The sequence below is a fragment of the Strongylocentrotus purpuratus genome, unplaced genomic scaffold, assembly GCF_000002235.5.
Source record: "Strongylocentrotus purpuratus isolate Spur 01 unplaced genomic scaffold, Spur_5.0 spur5_scaffold_20, whole genome shotgun sequence".
Taxonomy (NCBI): Eukaryota; Metazoa; Echinodermata; class Echinoidea; order Camarodonta; family Strongylocentrotidae; genus Strongylocentrotus; species Strongylocentrotus purpuratus.
In genome coordinates, this window is record NW_022145606.1 from 3773726 (window position 1) to 3796955 (window position 23230).

Here is a 23230-nt window from a genome sequence, read left to right on the forward strand (position 1 = left end):
TATTTTTACTGTTCTAATAATTTATGGGCGCATTTTCACGGAAAACACTTGCGCCTTGCCGTCTAGTTTTAGATGATTATGGGCGCAATTGGTGGTTTTATGTGCGCAAATTTAAAATAAAAAGGGCACGTCCAGTTGGAAAAAAGGCACGTCGGCCAGTTGGAAAAAAAGGGCACGGCCTTTTTGGCCGTGAATATATCTTTTTTTGGGAGGGCACCGCGGCCAGTCATAGGGGCATCGACGGCCTGGCCGTCGATGGCCGTCGATTAATTTAAGGCCTGTATTTATGGTATCTACGGTATCTTGAATCATACGTTGAAATTTAGAATTGGATTGGTATTGGTCATTGGTAATTGAGTAGTAGATATGTTGATGATTACCCCGAATTGTCTGTCTCTTTCGTACGTTAGCCTCTGAGTCTGATTTGGGTAGGGTGGGCTCTTCTCTCTTTCCTCTCTTTAGAGAGGAGCCGACCCTACCCAAATCAGAGGCTTACGAACGAAAGAGACAGAAAATTCGGGCTAGTTGATGATGTGATGATGATGATTGAGATACCATAGTACATACATGTAACTTAATTGTAACTAACTTGAATCTGGTAATCAAAATAATATTACAAAAAATTGAGACAAGAGAGCTAGAGAATGAATTGACATGAGAGAAGTGTCTCAGTGAATTGTCATTTATTTGATTAAACAGAAGATCGAGTTCTGGAAAACGTAAAGTATTTGTGAGCTGTTTTATTCATTTGTTTTTAATTGTGGAACACTGGTAAGTAACTACAGTTGTAAGTAAGATTGATTTTCAAGTACCATTCTCAACCCAAACTGTACCTGAGCATTCATGTATAGTAACTGGAAATAGAGGGGGAGTAGTATAATAAGGGTTATTTTGGTTCAGATGGTTGCCAACTTGTCACTGCACTCTTCACTGGGGAAGAGAGTGGCAAATGTAGAGTAATTATATGTCTTGCTAAAGGATAGGATGTGGTGGAACTATATAACCACATAATGTGATCCACTAGACAATGACACAGCTACAGTACAAGGATTTCACCCATACGAGTACACCAGTAATTCATTGACTTATCCAACATACATTTGACATATGTATACAGTAGAGAGCCAATGAATGCCACTTTATCAGTTTGAAGACAAACATAAAGGAATACGATTTACTAATCTCCTCTTTTCCTAACCTGCATGATTTCCGCTGTTTCTCATTTTTGGAGACCCAAAGATAAACTTTACCAGTAAGTTATGTTGAAATAATAGGCATACACTGTATTAGGCAAGGGTGCTGTACTCCTGAAGAATTTTGAATTGAGATATATTTGGCAGCAAGATTCCTAAAGCTACAGTCCCATATACGTCCCGGACCGTCCCGGACCATCCCGGACCCCATCCGGGGTGATCCGGGATTCGGTCCGTGTTGACACCGTGTTGGCACCGGGGTGGTCCTGGATGGTCCTGGATGGTCCTGGATGGTCCTGGGCGGTCCGGGAGTCGACCCCGGATGTTTTTGACGGTCAAAAACTGCCGGGGTGGTCCGGGACAATAGTTTGATCCGGGGTGATCCGTGTAGCCACCGTGCTGGGTCCGGGGTCATCCGTAGTGGCGCCGGGGCGGTCCGTGTTGATCCGTGGCAGTCCGGGAGTGAGTTATTGACCGCCCAGGACCATCCAGGACCATCCAGGACCATCCAGGACCATCCAGGACCACCCCGGTGCCAACACGGTGTCAACACGGACCGAATCCCGGATCACTCCGGATGGGGTCCGGGATGGTCCGGGACGGTCCGGGACGTATATGGGACTGTAGCTTTTAAAGCATCACACTTTTTTTAACAAAACATCCCGGACCATCCCGGATCACCCCAGACCATGGTCCGGGATGGTCCGGAGTGGTCCGTGCTCGTCCGTGCTGGTCCGGCTTTATATGGGACTGGGGCTTAAAGTTTGCCATATTCAGGCAGAAAATGACCGAATATAAATCATATCTTTTCTACTTTTTTTTATACAAAATATAATTTCAAAGGTTTTCCCTCTGTATTAAAATTTATAAGTTACAAATACATCTAGTGTAGGCCTATGATGAGTGTATGATGTTTTTCTTTCATTAAGTGTCTATTTTCTCGCTTGCTTTGCTCGCTCACCAATTCAACAAGCAGGATAATCTCTGGCTGGGCTCTGTAAAAGACGAAAATACAGGTTGAAAATAAAAGAAACGTCATCAATTACATGTACAGTATGAGTTTTTGCCCACAGGGCTTTACCAGTAAATGATTTTGTATATACCGTACATCATCAACATAGCAATGCAAAACAGTGCACTAAAAAGTGTGACACGCAATCCTACATGTATAGCAGTGCAACAAAGCGATTGTAACGTAGGAGAGTGTAGTAAAGAGAAATGAAAGAGAAGAAGGGAAAGAAAAATGGAAAAAAATAGAGAAACAAATGATAGCAGAACAGAAAACAAGAGAAGGAAGAGGGAGAAAGTGAGAATCAAAGAAGCTACAGAAAATGTAAAAGGAGCATGATGGAGGGAGGGGGGGGGGGGGGGGAGTGGAATAGAGAGAAAGAAAAAGGGAAACAAAAAAGGAAAGAGAGAGAAGAGAAACATAAAGGGAAAAGGGTTTAAAAAAAAAGGGAGCAGGTAAAAAGAGGTTAACAAAAAAACAGAGGGGAGGAAGAGAAATGGAGAAAAAGAAGACAAAAAAGAAAGGCAGTTGATTTGATACTGCAAATATCACATGTTTTAGGAAAAGAGTGAGATTAGGAACTTGTGATGTACAGGTGAATACAAAAATTCAGACCCCTGTTATAATGCAAGGACATGTGTATTTTATGAAAATGGTTAAAAAATATACTGGTAGTTCAGTAAAGTATAAGCGATAGTTTTCATTAAAAATACTTTTCAAAGTCGTTATGTGGTTAAATTCATTGAAAAGCATTAGAGTTGGGTATGGAGTACAGGTATGATTATCAAGTTCAAGTTTTCATAAGACTTTATATCTGTTAGGTGCGTGTACATGTACATGTTCTAAATATCAACTTAAGTTCTGAGGCCAATTTCACAAAACTTGTCATCAGTGACAAATGACAGTTTTTGATATGTAAGCTACTGAAATCCTTGCTTCTGATTGGTTTTATATCAGCAGATTTGTCACTGATTTGTTGTCATTTGTCATTGAAAAAAAGAATTTGTGAAATGGGTCCAAATTCATGTTTTAATGAAAATGTTATAACAGAATTTTAGTTTTTTCATGTGTACAAAGTCTATGGCAAAACAGAATTTCTGTTTTTCAGCCCATTTGAAACAGAATTCCAGATTTTCTGAAACGGAAAATCAGTGTCCCTATACAATGTACATGTAGCTTAGACCACAATGTCAGGTCACATTTTGGTGTAGCCCCATATACACAATACTACAGTGCATGTGACTTTTAGCCAGACTGGGCCAATTTCTCATCACTGTGATGATTCTGAAACCTCACAGTATATATATACAATGAAACATGATCAATCTTTTCCAATCACTTCCGCACAGTTTGTGCCACAATGCAATTATTAACCATGATTTTAGGCCCGATATTTGTTCATTGCATAACAAATCACAAAAATAGTGTAAGTTTTACGATTTTCTTCTTGAAAAATGAAAAGTTTCGAGGTACACGTAAAAGGGGTTTTTCGCTATTTTTCTGTTCGAAATTGCATTTTTCATTTCAAATGGTCATTTCCGTGAATTCTGTCTGTTTTCCGTGATCCCGGAAAATGGCGGAAATCAGTGTCCCTAATCGTACACTCCACACTCTTTAGCAGTTTAGCTCTTTACTTGTAAATATGAGGGCATTTGAAGAGCTAGCCTACAGGAACTTTCAGGATTGTAAGACGGGTTATCCGCATCGCGTGTGAACAAGGCTACATGGAGACAGTGTGGGAAATTACACAGGGAAAAACAGGTCATGAAATATTCACTACCGTAGCAACCATAGCGTGCCGAGGGGTCATTGCAGGATGCAACGTCCCCTTGAGCCTATAAAAACAGCCAGGCCTCTCATAGCAGTTGAATATCAATTTCACCAGTGCCTTTGATAGGCATGCACATCTGCAATGTAGTTTTATCGGTGCTTAACAAATTTCAGGTTTGGATGGTAAGACGGGTTATCAGCATCGTGTGTAAATAAGGCAACATGGAGACAGTGAGGGAAATTACACAGGGAGAAAGAAGCTAGGTCATGAAATATTCACAACCATAGCAATTGTTTTCAAATATTAATCTCACCAGTGCCTTTGATAGGCACCTACATATTGTATGTACAATGTAGTTTTATCGGTGCTCAACAAATTTCATGTTTAGATTGGATTAGATTTTAAGACGGGTAATCAGCACCGCGTGTGAATAAGGCTACATGGAGACGGTGTGCGAAAATTACTCTGGTACTAGAATCAGGTCATGAAATATTCACAACCGTGGTGATTAATCTGAAAGAGCAACGATTCTCATGAGGATATGCAAGGATATCATGTACACTGTCGCTCATAAAGGTGGAATATTTGTTTTTATCCCAATTTAATGGAATTATTTTAAAAATTATTTAAAAATAATAGATCTAGATAATAGAATACTTTCTCAGATTTTATTGAATAATAATTTGACAATGTGTGTTTTGTGTGACTGCTAAAGCATGTGTATGCTACTATGCTTATCAACTAGGGGACCTATGCCCTTAAGTCATAAATGACAGTAATGAGGATTAATGCCCCACAAAAGGGCACTAATATAGCATATCGACACTGTTTTGATCCTGGGGCCTCACAGTTACGAGGCCATTGCTTTGTCACTGAACCATGACTGTACGCAGCGGGGGCTAGGGTAGGGGGCAGTTTCCATGAATACAAAAAAAAAACAGAAAATGCAATAAATTTTCAATAATTTATTGCATTTTACCCGGGTCTCAACATAAAAAAATCCTCCGTGTGCCCATGCCTTGAGCCACAATGCATGGCCGTCCAGAGGATTTTTTTATTTTGGGGACCCGGGTAAAATGCAATAAATTATTGCAAATTTATTGCATTTTCTTTCTTTTTTTTGTATTCATGGAAACTGCCCCCTACCCTAGCCCCCGCTGCGTACAGTCATGGTTCAGTGACAAAACAATGGTCTCGTATCTGTGAGGCCCCAGGATCAAACGCGTGTCGATGTGCTATATTAGTGCCCTTTTGTGGGGCATTAATCCTTATTACTGTCATTTATGATTTGATGGCTTAGGTCCCCTAGTAAATAAGCATAGTAGCATACAAATGCTTTAGCAGTCCCGCAAAACACACATTGGCAAATTATTAGTCAATAAAATCTGAGAATGTATACTATTATCTAGATCTTTTATTTTTAAATAATTTTTAAAATAATTCCATTAAATGGGGTAAATCTAAAATATTCCACCTTTATGAGCGACAGTGTACATGTACACAATGATTTGAGAGTGTGAACATGTACACTGTAGGTCGCTGAGCTATGCTGTATGGTGTCTCAGATGTGCACACCAATACCTGTCTTGATTAGAATTTCAATTTCGAACTGATATGTAACACAATGCTGGTTGCTTTCAATTCACTTTAAGTTTAAAGCCTATCTGCACTAGTTTGGCCATGCTTGATTAGACATCCCTGCATGGTCACTGACAGGTGGTTATCTCATCAAATCTGCTGTCAATTAACATAACAAAAAGGTGACCATGGAGGATCAACGGGTACTGCTTAGGCATCGTTGGCTATATAGAGGGCGCAAGTAGCTACAAGTAGTGCAGTCCCGCTTAAGGGATGTTTCATAAGAAAAGTCAACCACGATTTAGTTTTGATAGTATACTAATGATGCATGCAAATGAGTTCATTATACGATCTACCACACTTGAGTTGAGGCTGTATGCATTTATCAATAGATGCATACAGCCTCAACAAGAGCTGATAGATGTTGTGATGAGTGGATGAAAACATGCATCATTTACAAAACTCCTAGATCATTGTTATTCAGTATAAAAAGAAGTTCATTTCAAGATTTGTTGGTGTCATTATGGCTGACAAATAAATCCCAAGTTTAATAAGCTTACTAGAAGCATGCACGCACAAGTAATAGACGTTAAAGCGCAGTGCTAGGCAAGTACACTGTATAGGCTCACACATACTATGTATGTAAGTGCACTTACATGTAAATGTACGTACAAAGTTGCGCTTAACGTCCATGTCCGTGTTTGACCAATAATTTGATTAAGATGTACTGTACTGTAGGAGTAAGTTGTAATATAAAAGAAAATAAATCTTGAGTTATGCTTGACATGACACTTTGCATGACATAAATAGTTGTAGTCATCTATATATGTACATGTATAGGCTTAATACCGGTAAATTTTTAGTAATGTATGAAATTACTACAATTGTTCATTTTGATTTGTAATGTGTGATGAGTCATTTTTCATAAAACATCTACCGGTACAAGGCCTGCTGTACACAATCTTATTACTGAAAATAGAAACGAAGAAGGTGAAACGTAATAACATATAGATAAAGGCCATGCATCCAGGCATCATAAGTATACATTTGAGGCATGTGAGAATCCTGCCACCAGTACCTAGCCCGCATACATGCACATGTAAATTTAATTAGATTGCAATCAATAGTGTTAGCGGAGGGTGATCGTAGGTCACTTGAGACCAACGATTTTGCACCCCCCCCCCCCCCCTCGATCAATTCTGTGCATTTGCTGGAATGGGTATTGGGGATTCTACATTTGCTCCAGTGACGATTGATCATTGCTCAAGGCATTAACCCTTTTGAAACAATTATTCCACATTTTGTGGCATAATTTAATTTAGCATTTGAATCAGAGCCCTAATAAATTCATGCAGTCCTGAGCGTACAGTGTACATACATGTACAATGTATGCAGATACATACATGTACAGTGTATATTACCAATACTGTCTTTTGAATTACCCACTTGTGAAGAATTGCATGCTTTCATGTACACTGTACCTGTGCTTGTAATTCCCCGTAAATTTGAAAGAGGATGTCATTTAAGACACACTTTTGCAAAGATTTTCTCCCCAAAATGTTTTTCTAAAGACAAATTGATAAAATAATACACAATTTGGGTTTTGTGTTGTACTCAGAAAACCTTAAGGTAACATTCTTTCATCAATGTTCGATTAGATGGGTTTACCCAATCAAATCGAGCATTGTCTTAAATGACATCCTCTTTCACATTTTGTTATACTTTAGACAGTTTAGACAGGGAAGTGTCAGTTACCTCCCTGGTTTAGAGAAGCTTTAAAGATTCTGTACATGTACTGTACAATACACATGTGTACATGTACAGTATAGCAAACTGTGTCTATCTGGGGTAGATGTTGAATTACTAATCCTTATGTATTGAATGTATGCTGTACAAATCTATATAAATGGACATGTGCTTGCCTCATTGTTTAAACAGAGGTCCACCCTCTTAATTTGCCCCCCAAAAGAATAAGTTAGTGAAAGTTTGAGCAATTTCTGATTGAAAATAGAAAAGTTATGCTTTTTTGAAGTCGCCATCAGCGAAACACAAAGTGGGAACACTGATGTATCTTGTTAGGGCTCCTCCAATTTGCTCTGTATACAAAGGTTGATAACATTTATTTTTCTTGGTTATTGATGACGGAATAAATGGATTTCAAACTTCCATACAGAGAATACATGTATTTAAACACAGTTTGATTTAACTACATCATATATTTATGGTTGCATGTAGATGTACATGTATGTGTACACAGCTTGCTATGTACAACATAATTGTTGAGAAAATACAGAATGTACAAGTCCAAATTATTTAGACATTTGATGTCCTATAAGTTATTCAATATTTTGTTGTTCTGCTTTTACAAATTGACATTGAATGTGTCATTAACTCATTACACTTTGTATATCTACGCTCCTACATTACACCTGCAAGGCCATATAACAGAAATTAAGTGTTTCTCGTCCCCTCTCGCCTCCTTTCTGGCTGCCGCCTCCTTCATTTTTAAACTATTTACTAAATTCAACATAAAAAAAAGCCCAAACAATAAAAGCCTGTGATATATATTTTGTTCAAATTGATCATCATATTTGTTGTCATACATTGCATCAGTATACTCGCATAGCACAATATCTGTGAATAAAATAACAATAGGCTTGGCCAGCTAAAATTAGTATGGCAGCCATCTTGGACAAAAACCAAAAAAAAAATAAGAAAAATAGTAAATAGTTATGCCCTGCCTGCTCCTTTTATTCAAAAGTCTGGACGAGAAACAAGTTATTTGTGTTATTTGGCCTACATGTAAAGAGCTACTAACTTAAAACCATGATCAGATCTGAGATATGGGTTATCACTTATAACTAACAATGTATGAGGCAAAATAGCTTGAAGGACAGCATTCAATGTGGAGGAGAGACGGGTATGGGGAAGGAAGGAAGAAGGAAGGAAGGATGGTCATGGAAAATTGGCAATGAAATAATTCACACAAGGAAGAGATGTTACAATTTAACATTTTTTGAATCATTGAAAATCTTTCATAGTGTAAAGAAAAGAGTTCTATATATTTTGGGAAACAGAAGGGTTATTCATCGATGAAAGTTAGCATTTCATTTAAGACATACTAAAGATTTTTGTTTTATTTCAGTCATCAAAGGAAACCTAAAAAAATAGGATAGAAAACAGAAATCGGATGACATAAAGAAAAAGAAAACTAGGAACACAAGAATGGGGTCTCTTTGGCTGCCGGAATTATGTGGAAAATAACAGGAATTAAGAGAAGGTCCTAGACACCAAGACTGCGAAAGAATGAGAGAGAAGCAGTGCTTGTCTCAGTAAAAAGGGATTATTTATTTATTTATTTATTCATGTAAAATGTTTTATTCAATCATTTATGACTAGATAGCAGAATTGCAAATACTTTTACAACCATAATACTGTAAATGCAATGGATACATGAATGAATAAGAATAAATTACTATCAGTAAAAAATGCATCATTTTTGACAAATGATGCAATCTAGGCATCAATAAAGGTTTCTCATGATAAAGATGCATGTATTGGGCCTACGGGTCTACTACTGGCAGCTTTTTCATGACAAATATCGGATATCTAGTATAGGGTTAACTCCAAGTGCCTTCTCTAAGTATCAAGGAATATTATGTATTATTAATTGTAATGATTATAATATAGGAACTGCATAATGTATAAATTTATGTATTGACTTAAAAGAGGATGTTTTTACATCTACATGTATTGTCAACTAAACTATGCGTCTGACAGATTGAAGAAGATGGAAGCACATGCAGTAGCTCTCTAGAGTGCATGTGTAAGATCTTTACATTTTCATACCTAAAGGAAGCAATCTATACGTTTAAATGTCAATGCCTTTGCGTAATAGCAAAGTGTATCGCCAGCTAGCGAAACAGTCCAATTGCTCTCACCCCTTGCGTCTGTGTCTGCCTGGCTGTGCGTGGGTGCATGTTCGTGTGTGGGTGAGGGTGAGTGTGTGTGTGTGCGTGGGATGATCAGAGCAGAGGCTTCCTCGCCAAGATTTAATGAGCACGCATGTATTGCACACCATCGCATATCAGCACTAGTGAATAGGTCCTGCCTCGTTACTATCAGAGTGCAGTGTGCTCATACATGTGGATGTATTTGGCAGGTGGCTATTTAGAATGGTTATCATACCATCAGTGGTTGGCGGACAGTGTGCTGTAGACTCTGTGTGCTGGAGCATTTGACATCTAAACATTTCCCTGTGAGTTGGAGTGAGGTTCCTGCATGGTGTCTACATGTACATGTATGTCCTTGGTGGTTGGAATACAGTACTCTGCTGACAATTTTTACCGTAGCAGTTTGGAATAGAGGATTTATTTCAGTTTGAGGATATGGAGCATGTTTCTCAACTTTGAAGTTTTTTGTGAGATCTGTGCCAAATACAATTTTAAAAGGATACGTTTAAAAGGATTACTCATGGCAGGAGGGATTCTATTCTTGGAACGAGGGAGCCCAAGCTAGCTACTTGACATGTTTTGAGTGAATTAAACATGAAATAAACATTGCATTTCATTTTTCATAAGGATATCTTACACGTTCAGAAGGGTAAGAATAAATGTTTCCTCCTCATGTTCAGAAATGATGAGGGTTGAATGATTTCCCGATTCCCTTCCTTGGTTGTTTTGTTTTCTTTACACCGAGTAATGTACAGTATGAATTGAGAGTCATGTATCAAGCAATGTTGTTTGTTTTTATTAAACACACTTTGACTTAATCAGATTTACCTGATAGTGAAGCTTATTTTTCAGATGTGAATTTTATGTACATGTACGTACTCCAAATTAGTATAAAGAAATCTGTACATTTCAAATAAATGGCCTTTAAATTTGTCTCTCCTCTCCCAAGTGAACAACTTGTTTGTTTTTCACTGCGTTAACATCTTCCTTAGATAACATGTGGGCGAAACTGTAGGTAGTGCAGGGAATAATTTTCCTGGTATCGCATCGCAATTTGCTATGCATTTTTGCATGACTGCTATACAAAATATCTTTTGTGTAGCAGTTTTCTTCCATAGAAATGTACAGAATTTCATTTGAAATATTTATCCATCGGCTGAAATTGCTAATCAAAAAATTTGAGGAAAATTATTCCCTGCAGTGTGTACACTGTTTGTTCATTCATTCATTCATTCATTCAAAATAAATGGAGAAAAAAAATAGTTTGTTTTTAGAGCCCATTTGATACCTGATTTTATGCAAAAAGGGGTTATATTTTGTCGACAATTTTATTACAATTAAAATAAAAACAACATCGGCCATAGGATCTCAGAAACCTCACTGATTCCTTAAAAATGATACACAAATTTACTGTAAAAATTGCCCAATCCTTTGTCGCTCAGTGCACTCGCGTCTCAAAAATCTCCCTGATTACAAAAAATCAAATGTTGGCAGCTATGCTAGAGTGCCATTCCCTTTTTTTTCCTGTAAAAAAAACATCCTTCCACGATTACAGCTTGTCTGATTCCTGACCTGAACGTGTGTTAGATAGACTACTGTAATGAAATTCTTCCAGTTGGAAATTTATGCAACTCTGATGATTAAACCCTCTGGCTCTTTTAAGTTCCAACTGTGTCGGGGCAATCAAAATATGTGTAGATGATGCATAGTTAGGGCTCTCGTGGGAAATTTGACACCATTCAGGAGTTTAGTGTTTACCCAATATTACATGTAGGTGTTGTCAATCACCAGGATTAGCCTTCATTTTTTTGACGAACAAGTTTTGCTTTGCATTTTCTACCATTCACCCTTTATGGACTTTTTTTTGTTGGTATATACATGTATCCCTCATCCGAAAAACCCTCTGAGAAACTACATTGTAGTGGGCATTTCTTGGTGGGACTACGGGTTTGCTGTTTGCGAGACTTGTACACCCATCAATGGTATTTCCACCAAGTCTGGTGTCAGCTAATTATGACCTACATGTACTACACATGGAAACTAACGATGTGTCTCCCTTTAAAGGGATCGTTTAACAATGTTAAATCTGAGATGCACGGCACTATGTGGTTAGGTGCCTGTGATATGGTGTTAGGCGAGGCGTCAAAAATATCGATACCAGCAGGCTGCCGCCTCACGTATTGGCGCATCGAGGCTGTAATTACGGCCGAAGCCTGGCTGGGGCAATTATTTTTCACTTATTAGCCCAGCCGGCTTGTGCCAGGCTGGGATCTGAGGCTCGGTTTCCATTCGAAAGGCGGCAGCCGGCGCATGCTTTTGAATGCTATTTCCTACCGCCAGCGGTAGCCGGCTGAGCTAATTTAAAAAATGCAGCCAGGACGCACAAGTGCAGTTAGCTGCCGCTGGCTGGTATATTTATTTTTGACGCCTCGCCTTATATTGAAGCCCTAATAAAATTGTGCTTCAAAATGATCAAGAAGTGCCTCCAAAAAGTAAAAACCTTTGAGTGACCGGTTTTACCATATTTTCTTCAATAGACTGTAGTGTTATGTAGCATTTGCCAAATGCAAAATTTGATTTAGATTTTCAATCATAAATATCTTCCTACCAGTTATCAGACAGGTGATTGACTTGTAAAAGTCATAGGGTTCCTGACTGCCCTAAAGGTTTATAATTATCATTGCAGCATGAGCAAAATCAAGGATTTTTTTTAAAGGATCTAAGACAAAGTTACCAGATCCCTTTAAGAAAAATTGAAATTGCGCTCCTCCTTTGCATGACTGATAGTCCGAGGAGGGGCGTTGAAGCAGATAAATTAATGAATCGAGGACGATTTATTTTCACCGTTTTATTGAGTGGCAGTCTAATGGGGCTGAGTGCAGTCTAGTACTGTCCATCTTGCTGTATGTCTGGATTTGTTTACCCATCCGTCTACATCAGCTTCTCTGAATATTTTTGCCAGATATATTTTTTCGCCTGGATTCATTCTTCAATCAAGACTGCTCTCCTTGGGTAGTGGAATTTTGAAATACTCTCCTATTTGACTCACCGTTGCTCAATGCAGAATATGTGCTGCTGGTCATTGCTTTAGAGCTACTAGTTAGCATTTGGTACATGTACAAGAGAACTCAAATTTCCACTGATCTTTTAAACCGAAGAGGTCCCACTTTGTGTGTTTTCTTCACTTTTTTGAAAAGTGTGAAGAAAAGAGTACTTTCGCTTGTGTATCATTGAATGCACCATTGAAGCGTTAAAGAAACTTCCACGAGAAAGTAGCCAGTTTAGTCATGGGTTTAAAAATAAATGACCTCTAACTGCTCATGTGCTGATAAAGTGGCCTTTCCCTGGGAAACCTCTCTGTGTGAGCTCAATGCAATGACGAATCAATCAATTTATACCCATGGTCCGCATACCTAGAAGCTAGCCACCGGGCTTCTGTGCACACGTGTGGACTGATGAATGCTACTGTATGAAGCTTGTATTGTCCTGATACAGAATCCAATTGAAACCAAGTTGAATTGTTTCCTAATGGCCCGGTCCCACTGGCCGATGGACACAAAACGTATGCATAAAGGACACAGCGGACAAGCAAAATTTCGCGGGTGGCTCCATCCGTTTTCATCCGCTCCAGAAATGGACAAAATTTCCAAAAATTTGCGAAAACAGAACGGAAAATAACGGACGTGGGTAGTATGTAGCGGGGATGTTAAACGGATGTTCATCGGAAGCCTATCGGATGAAAGCGGATGTAAGTGGATGACAGCTTTCAATACTTTACATACGAGATGCATACGCTTACATCCTTTCTATTTCCGTGCTACTAACGATGTATAGACGTTCCATGTACCTTATCTTTCCTCCCTCTTTCCATTTTCAGCTGCAGCGGATGTGAGTTGCGAGGATGCCCAGAGGATGCAGAGAGGATACAGCGGACGTTTAACGGATGATAACGGACATAGAACGTTTGTTGCTCGTATTTGTCGCGGATTTACATCGTACACGGTGGAAGTTCATCCGTTCTAAAAGTTTTGTGCAGCTCAAAACTTTTTGCGCGGATGAAATCACAGTGGACGGATGCTCGATGGATAGAGCGTATGAAACACGTACATGTATGCAATGAGTACACAACGGATGGCAAGATTTTTTTACGTTTTACATCCTCTTTGCATCCGTAAGTGCAGTGGGACCGGGCCTTAATGTAGTGTTTCTTCCGGATATTTTAAAGGTAAAGACCAGTAATGGTCATGCGATTGCATTGTGAAAGAAACGTTGTGGAATCGATCAGAAAAGGTCGATCATCTAGCATCTAGCATCTGCAAGGTTCTGGAATCATCAAAATGATAAGAAATTTGGCTCATTCTTCGTAAAGTTACAAGCACTATACACAGAAAGATGTATATGGGACTACCCTATCTCTCTCACCAGACCATGAGAGAAATAAATTTACCAAATATATGAATTAGTAGGCGGTTTCCCGGCAAATTTTTTATCATCATGTATTAGTCAAAACATATTCTTTCACATGATTGGTAATGAGAGCTTCCATTTCATTTTTTGAAATTGGGGCGTTGCCAATACTGGTCTTTACCTTTAAAGATAAAAGATGCAAGGCCAATAAAGCAGAATACCCAATTTTGAAATACCATTGTTTTTTTAAAACTACCTTTTACTTACTAGAAAGAGCCATGCTAGGAAAAAAAAATCCAAAGTTTAACCCTACATGTGAACAAGCTTTAAGGATTAGATACTTTAATATGCAGGATGATTCACTCAAGCTGATTCTCCATAATAAGAGCCTTCAGTGAGCGATGATCGCTGGCTGGATGCAATCTCATTTAGGGCCTCAACTAATCAATATGGACTAATTTCCTGCGTGCTTAGGAGCTTAGAGAAGGGGGGAGGGAGGGATAGATGGAGAGAGTGAGAGGGAGGGAGGGAGGGAGAGGGGAAGGGAGGGAGGGAGAGAAACGAGAAGGAGAGAGAGGATGAGAGTGAAGATAAGGAAATGAGAGAAAGGGAGGGAGGGAGGGAGGGAGGGAGGGGAGAGGGAAGACAAGAGAATGGGAGAAAGGGAGAGAGAGAGGGGGGGGGAGAGACAACGAGAGAGGGGGAGGGAGAGAGCCGGAGAGAGAGATATAGAGAGAGGGGGAGAGGGAAGATGAGAGAGGGAGAGCGAGAGAGGAATAGAGAGAAATGGAGAGAGAGAGAGAGAGGGAGAGCAAAAGAGACGGAATAAAGAGAGGGATAATGGCAGAGATGAAGTAAGAAATGGAGAGACAAGACAAGATAGAGAGAAGGGTGGGCACATGAAATGAAAGAGAAGAGATATATTTTAAGATAGTGTGTATTAATAAAGGATGGGGGAGGAATGTCGAATGGAAACCCACACTTACATGTTCTCTACATGTACGCGCGTGTTAAAGTATCTGCTCTGTTTTGTTGAGGAGTATCTGGTGGCGTCTAAATTAGATTATCGCTCCTCCTCTATAATATTGAATCAATATGCCCTTCATGTTGTACGCAACATACTGTATACAGGGCTGAGAAATAGAACAATATTGTGTGATACACTTATAAAATGTATACGTTCCCCATCTGTACAACTATGAACTAGTGTGGTAATTGTATGTAATTAATTGATTAAGATTTCCTGTGTTATTATTCGACATGTGATAGTCAAGCATTAATCAGTTCTAATCTGATAGTCTGATTTTAATTAATTCCCTCTCCAGCAGCAAGAGGAGTTTGGGAAAAGGAATCTTTACTTTAAAGGGGAATTCTTTTCAATTCAATATTGGTTTTATTTTTTACAAGGTTCAGTATCATTTTACATTGTTTATGCACTGTTCCTACTACATGTTTGTACTATATCTTGATGTAACCCACTGAATTTCATTATCTGTAAACAATTATTTTACATGGTGAATAAATAAAACAAACAAACACAAACATTACATTATTTTAAAAGGCTAACCATGTTTCTGTTTCACAAACAAATACATCAATCACATGCACATTTTATTATTAATTTAGTTATTTTACTTTACTTTAATACCTTGCTTGTGTACTTTACAATTTCAGGTTTAATTTGATTAAATTCAATTTACTATGATTACTGTACATGTAACTTGAATTTGATTTACTTTGATTTGATTTGATTTAAAATCAATTTAGTTTCAATTTACCTTGATTAACTTGAATTTAGATTAGTCTAATTTGATTTAATTTTGAATTCAATTGTATGTTTAATTTGAACTAAATTAATTCAATTCATTTCACTTATTTCAATAATTTCTTCTTGTTGCCATAGAGACCATCATGGAGGTGGGGTCGAAGGTGGTAGCCATCTTTGACTTTGAGACGACTGAGCCCGGTGAGTTAGCTCTGAGAGCTGGTGATCAGGTGGACATCACCTCACTGATCAACGAGAGCTGGGTCAGTGGTACATGCAATGGAAAGAGTGGTACGTTCCCGGCAAGCTTCGTCAAGCCACTCAACGATGCGGGCTCAAACAGTAAGCTTGATTTGTCTTTTTTTAAGTAGCGGTAAATCAAACTTGTTTCCTTTTTTTTGGTGGTATTCCACTCTTTTCAGATTAAAAGTAAAATGCTTGTGGCAATTTTTTTATGTTCAAAGTAAGTAGATTCCTGTTATTTTACCTGATTTGTTAAATGAATTTGATGACTACCTGTTGTTTACTATAAAGCCGCATTTAGAGATGTCCAGGCTAAATCGCTCACCTCTCCCTTTTTTGTTTTTGTTTTTGTTTATTTTCTTCACTCTTTCTCTCCGCTCTGTCTCCGTGTTTGCTCCAGACTTTTCAACTTAGTACCCCCCCCCCCCACCGTAATACAAAACAGCAATGTACTGATAATGGTGTACATACAGTACATGCATTTTAAAAGATATTCATCGCCTATTATGTATATTTTGTAGCCTTCTCAGGTTATATCAACTTTAAAATTGCACTTTTAATTTAAGTTTCATTAGAAATTGCAAATACAAGACAAGTTGAGGAGTGTTGTAATGGAAAATATTAGCAATGTACCAAAAATGTGTTAAATGTATAAGGATTTAAAATATACAACATGAATAGAAACCTGACAGTGACAGTGATTCAGCTTATTTTTCGCCTCCCAGGCACAGGTGACGCCAATTACTTAATAATTGTATTGATAATAATAATAGTAAATATACATCCCAAAGCTGCAATGTATTCTCTTGTAGCCGTGGTAGAATTTGTTAAATTGTTTTTAGTTGCACTTTTAATTCAAATTTCATAAGAAATTATAATTACAAGAAGACAAGGTGAGTCCTTGTAGGTGATTATTATCATTTCAAATTTGGGTAATGAAAAAAGAAAATGTTTTGTAATTGATCGGCTGCAAGACGTGACATTATTCCATATGAATGCCATTTTGAAAGGAACATTCTAAGTGTGTATTCTTCCTTTCTCCCCCTTGTGTTCTATCTGTAGCATCGGATAAGAAAGTAGCCTCATATCAAGTCACAGCTATCCAGGATTATGACAGTTCTACAGATGGCGATCTCTGCTTCAAGACAGGTTAGAGCATGGTTACAAATTATGATATTTATGATGATAATAATAACGATACTAAATGTTTGGAATTGTATAAAGAGGCATTCCATTGCTTTGTGACGATTTACATTCACCTGAAATAAATTGAATTATAATAATATAGTTGAGAATTTAGGAATCAATCAGATCAGTTTTTCCAAATTTGTATCATTGATAATGTTCCGTTTTCACTGAAACTTTCAGATTATCTTTAATTGCACATCAAGCATTGAAGTCACTTACTTAGCACCATTTTCTCTCATGTTAACTATGTTACCAAGCCCCTATTTGATTGTGTTTTATTCTGTGGATTTCATCTCTTCGTGGAGTTTGATGATTTTCCTTTTTACTGTTTAAAAATCATCTTCAAGCATATTGCGGGTACTCAAATTCAGGGGGGATCAATGCTAGGCCGGCCCTTTCAGGGTGAAGGAACGGGTTTCGTTAGAAATGTGTAGACATATGGTCCCATTAAAACAAGTTTGATTATATACAGTAGGCTTGCGGTTGCACCATGTGAGAGAGAGGGAGGATTGGGAAGTCCTGAAAAGGTTATCTCGATGCTCTTTCTTTCTTGAGTGTGTGTAGTCCTGAAAAGGACTGTTGGTGTAGTCTTGAAAAAGACTGTTGGTTATCTTTCTTAGCTTATAGTTTTAAGGAGAACTATAGCGCAGGTTGGAGAGGATAGGTGGCAGGAATGGCTTGACGTTTTAAACAGGTTGACTATCCGTCGTCAGGAGTGGGAAATAGCTAAAATGCTTGAGCTTAAGTCACTTTTATTTCATCTCTTTGTGGAGTTTTATAAATTAAATCTCTATTTTGTTTAAAATTATTTTTTTCTTTGTTGATACAGGTGACATGATAACTGTTTCCAATGAGATTGACGAGCACTGGTTACAGGGCTCTATAGGAGAGAGATCAGGGATATTCCCTGTCAGCTATGTGAATAAGGATGCATCGCTCCAACACAACAATCAGGCTTCAACACATGGTACGTTCATATAACAGCCCTTACTAGTTATCAATCATAATAATTATTGATTAATGATAGAAATATATTAATAATGATGAGGATTATGATGGTGATTGTGATAATGATGATGGTAATAGTAGTATTAGTAGTAATACAAATAATAGAAATAATGATTATAACAATATTAACAATTGGTAATGATAATGATGACAGTACTAGTAATAACAATCGATTATTGCATTACCTGTCTGCTAAGAAAGCATGACATGTTTGTTAGTAATGGCTTTAAGTCCTCTCCGATGGACTTAGTTATAAGGATTAATGTCTTCCAAAGGGCACAAGTGCATTGACTAGGTTTCGAGCCTGAGCCCGCTACTCTGCCACTGAGCCATCGCACCTCCTTTGATGACGATGATGACTATGAATATAGTAACAATAATGATGAAAATAATAATAAAACAAACAATCATTATACTTTGATATATGATGCAGCTGCTTTGTAACTATATTTTCCTGCACTTTGATAGTGCAGAGTAATTTAGATGTTTTATTAGCCAGGAACGCCAATGAAATGCCTTGGAGAAGGAGAGAACTACATGTACATGTCACTGAAGACTATAGCACCACTGCTGTGCTTTTAATGTTGCTATACAATGCACCAACATGACTTTTGCACTGAAAGATCCAGAATTGATAACAATTTAATGAGTATAACAGAAACGTGATTGTGCAGAAGAGTTGCCTGTAAAAACCCTCCTCTTTTTTCCATTTTTTGCTCTTTTCAGATTACCAGGCAAGAGCCACTCAGAAAGTGACAGGACAACTCAGTGAGGAACTTAGCTTCATGGTCGGTGACATCATCACCATCACGGGCAAGGTGGATGATGATTGGTTGAAAGGAACAATAAACGGCCAATCAGGAGTCTTACCAGCAATATGTGTGCAAGCGCTCGATTCAAACTCATTAAATGGACCAAAGACTGGAGGAACACCCCATGATTCTGATTTAAACTTTGATGTATTAGACAAGGCATTCCAAGGGACCAGTACTACATCGGGCGCAACGGGAGAAAGGCCAAAGGCAAAGACACTATTTCCGTTCAGTGCGGAGCGAGACTGTGAGCTAAGCTTTATGGATGGTGAGACTATATATCTGAGAGAGCGAGTTGATGAGAACTGGTTTGAAGGGGAGCTAGATGGAAACGTTGGACTCTTTCCTGCAGAGTTTGTTCAAATCGTTGTGGATATCCCTCCTGGGTACGTCCCCCCTGAGACAAAGTCCAAGAGTGTTCCGTTGAAGCAAGGTAAAGCATCCGGTAACCCAGTGCTGTCATCTTCATCAACGCAGGGTGAAGTTGCTGTTGTTAAGCCACAATTACTGGATGTTGGACAGGGTAAAGGGGCCCCTCCTATAAAAGGCAGAAGAGGGAAAGTCCTGTACGACTTTAACCCTGAAACAGAACACGATGTCTCCGCCAAACAGGGTGACATCATCACCATCATGAGTAAACCAGACAATGAATGGTACGAAGCAAAGAACCCTGCCGGTAAGGTTGGCTTCATCCCAATCGCTTATGTGCAATTATTAGAGAAACCTAGAACTCCTTCATTCAAGAGACCTGCTCCTCAACCGCCACGTGTCAAACCTTCAAAGAAAGGATCTGCCCCGAGTGTTCCTACAACCGCACCTGCGGATAAGAATGCCAATGAATTGTTTTCACTTGGGACACTTGAATCTCAGAACCCCAAGCCTGATTCTGGAGGTGGTGGTGGTTTGGATGATCTACTGTTCTTTGACCCTCTTGTTGGGGGTTCTGATCCTCCCCTCGCTCCAACAAAACCAGCTACCCATGCGTCAGATCCTTCTCTTCCTCATGCTTTCAAAGCAGGCGGCAGTACCTTCAAACCAGTGTCGTTTGCAGGAAAGAGTTCTGCCAACACTGCAACCGTCGCTCCCATGACCGCAGAAACCCAAAGCTCAACTCCCACGCCACCTCCTCAACCTACAAGGGGGAATTCCCTTCTTGACATGAGTCCTGTTGACTCACCGATGTCTCCCATAATGATGCCAATGTCCGCAGTAGATGTGAGCAACGCATCATCGGACCCCAGACCTACCATGACCAAACAAGAGTCCCTAGACAGTCTTTCCAAGTTTGATATCCTAGCTGCAAGGCCGTTCAATCCCACTAGCTCTAAGCAGATCAGAAGCGTGCAGCGTCCAGTGAATAGGGGAAGCAGTATAGACGCAAGTGCCGCCGTTCAGGCCACCGCTGCACCGTCCGGAGGCTCAGAGCCTGTGGGCCAGGATCCAGAACTCTTGACGATATCGCAAGTCAATCAGGACTTAGATCGTGCATTACTTGAAGGAAGTTCCCCTAACACCAGTGCAGGGTCGGGACTTCTGACCCTCTCACAAGTGAACTCTGACCTGGACAAGGTTATCCAAGATGACGGGCAGGAAATGACACCAAATTTCAATGCAGCGTTCAGCAGCGAAATGGATGCGGTCAGTAACGCTCCGTTTGGCTCTGAGCAGGACGATTTCCGACCGCCCATTCCTCCTCGTCAACCTTCCCCCAATCCATTTGCAGCAGCTGTGGAGGAGCAACAGGCAGAGATCCAACCCACCAAAGCATCCTTTAATCCCTTTTCTGCTGTTACTCCTCCAGGAGAGGGAGACAGTACCTTGGACAATTCCTTTGCTAATTCCTTTGATCCTCTTCAGAGCCTCCCAGACGCCAGCCTCCCGCGAGACGACAGCATCCCATCAGACATGTCTGATGATGCCTTTGCCCAGGGTATCAACTTCACCATCAATTCCCCTCTCAGTATTCCCGCAGAGAATCCTCAGACCTCTACCTCCTTCAAGCTTCCCCCTCCCCCGTCTCCTGGTAAGCGTCCCATCGCTCCTCCTAAGCCACAGAAGTTTGATCCTCGGACCGCTGTGCCCCGCCCAAGACCTAGGTCCAGCGTAGACAACATAGAGGCTGTGCTGCCAGCTCCTCCACTGCCATCGCAGAAACCGGTCCTTCCGCCCAAGCCTGACTTGGATCTCTTGACCGACAACCAGCGTGCTGCCAACCCCGAGCTGGCTAACTTTGAGGCCAGCATTCAGCAGATATTTGACACCTCAAAGTGGGAGACAGAGGAGACGGACGTGTCTGGTCAGCAGGCTCCTGCTCCTCCACCTCCTGTCACCAGAGGTGCATCTCTCCTGGATCAAGATCTTGGAGTCATCAGTCAGGGTAAGTTTCAGATTCTCTGTCGTAACCCAATAGCCTCACCTTCAATTTACTTCAGAATCGGGTTTTAAAAAGGATGATATTGATTAGTTCTCTCCAATTGGCAATGCTGGTAAAATTAATATGGAGCTCTCTCTCTGTAATATCTTAACAGCTAATACTTATAACATACTCAGGACAGAGGTCTAAAAAGGCCAGAACTGATCAGCTATTCTCTTCTGATTGCCAATGCTTGTTATTGAATTAAAACAAATCTCACGTATTTGATTTTGCTTTGGTCTTTTTGTGTTGCTGTTGTTGTTGAGGATTGCATGAAATTTGTTGACCTGTAATGGGCATTAACGTATTTCACATTTCATCCAATGTCTTTCCTATGGTGCAGTTCTTCATTAGAATTCATCAAGCTCAAAAGCACACCCTACACTTGCTACATAACATCCCAGTCACACAAAGATCATAATTATGAGCTAATTCTCCAGAGAATTCTTTCCAATCGATCAATTCTTTCTCCCCTTGTGCAGTTCTTTAGCAACATTCATCAACCACTAAAGAACACCCTACATTTTCTACTGTAGGTCATATCCTTGTAGAACTTACATGTACATGTACCGGTATGCTTCTTCAACACAGTTTCACAATGATCATAACTATGGGCTAAATATGCCTAAGATCCCTGGGGGGTGTTTCACAAAGATCCTAAGTTGAACTTATCTCTGAGTTGGACTTAACAATTATGGAAAGCTGTTAGCATCTATGAAAATGTTTTGTAAAAGATATTTTAAAAGGCATAAAATGTTGATTCAAATCATTCATGACTTCTATAATCAAGGAGACTTCAGGCTCTCGATGTGGAATTTACAAAAAGTCAAAAATATTTGAATTTTCACTATTTGATATATTTTATTTTAAGGCTACAAATGGCTCTCCATAATTTGTAAGTCCAACTGAGAGATAACTTCAACGTAGGATCTTTGTGAAACACCCCCTGGAGTTGTCCAGAGATCACCTCTGTCCAATTGATTCAATTCTTTCTCCCCTTGCTCAGTTCTTCAGCAGCATTCATCCACCACTAGAGGGCAGCCTTCACAGGCAGCTGTGGGTGATCTCCTGGGAATAGGTGGAGTAGAGGAAACAGCGCCCCCACAGTCCAACAAACCCAGTCGACCAGCTCCGGCAAGACCAGTCATGCCAGGTACGTGTTAACAATGAAGATGCTTGCTCTTCTGCCTGATTTAATAAATTGGCCATGATTGATTATTCAAAGCCACATTTAAAGCCCCACCACACTAGTTTGGCCAGGAAGGATTAGACCTCCCTGCATGGTCTCTGACAGATGGTTATCTCATCAACTCTGCTCTCAATTAACGTATGTAAAAGAGGATCATGGGGGACCAATCGTCACCAATTAGTTATTGTTTGCTATATAGAGGGCGCAAGTATATGTAAGTAGTGCGGTGGGGCTTTAAAATATGTTGAGGTTTTAATAGATACTATCTGGACTCTGAATTACCTTGAGGTACAGGGTTCAAATCCCTTTCACACCACTAATGCCCATTGGCAAGACAATATCTTGACTCTCCCCACTCCACCCATGTGAAGTAAATAGGTACCAGGTAGGTATTAATTACTTGAAATTGACAAATGATAATGATTATTATTTAACAAAACACGCCCAGAAAACACAATCCAATCCAAAGAGTATACAAAAACAAAAAACTACGACAACTATAGAAACACGTCCTGTATACAAAAAAATGACATGTACTTTGTGCTGTCCATGTTCAATGTTCAATTTCATAAAGATAATGCGTTTTTATCTGTTTAAACACATGCTGTATGAGAATTCTTTAAACAATCTTGATTCCACCAGACATACAAACAAAATATCACACCCTTAGAGAAGCCCTATCTTTTGAATGGGATGGGGTC

The 23230-nt window shown here is 39.4% G+C and overlaps 1 protein-coding gene across 1 annotated transcript in view; it reads left to right on the plus strand.

Annotated features, from left to right (window-relative positions):
• Positions 1-23230, plus strand: part of LOC575618 (dynamin-binding protein) — a 55416-nt gene that overhangs the window by 1945 nt on the left and 30241 nt on the right. The window contains exons 2-6 of the mRNA XM_030993216.1: positions 15815-16018; positions 16982-17068; positions 17937-18074; positions 18842-21304; positions 22347-22493. Coding sequence (XP_030849076.1) covers positions 15823-16018; positions 16982-17068; positions 17937-18074; positions 18842-21304; positions 22347-22493 — 3031 coding nt within the window. The 5' untranslated portion in view covers positions 15815-15822. The remainder of the gene's footprint in view (positions 1-15814; positions 16019-16981; positions 17069-17936; positions 18075-18841; positions 21305-22346; positions 22494-23230) is intronic.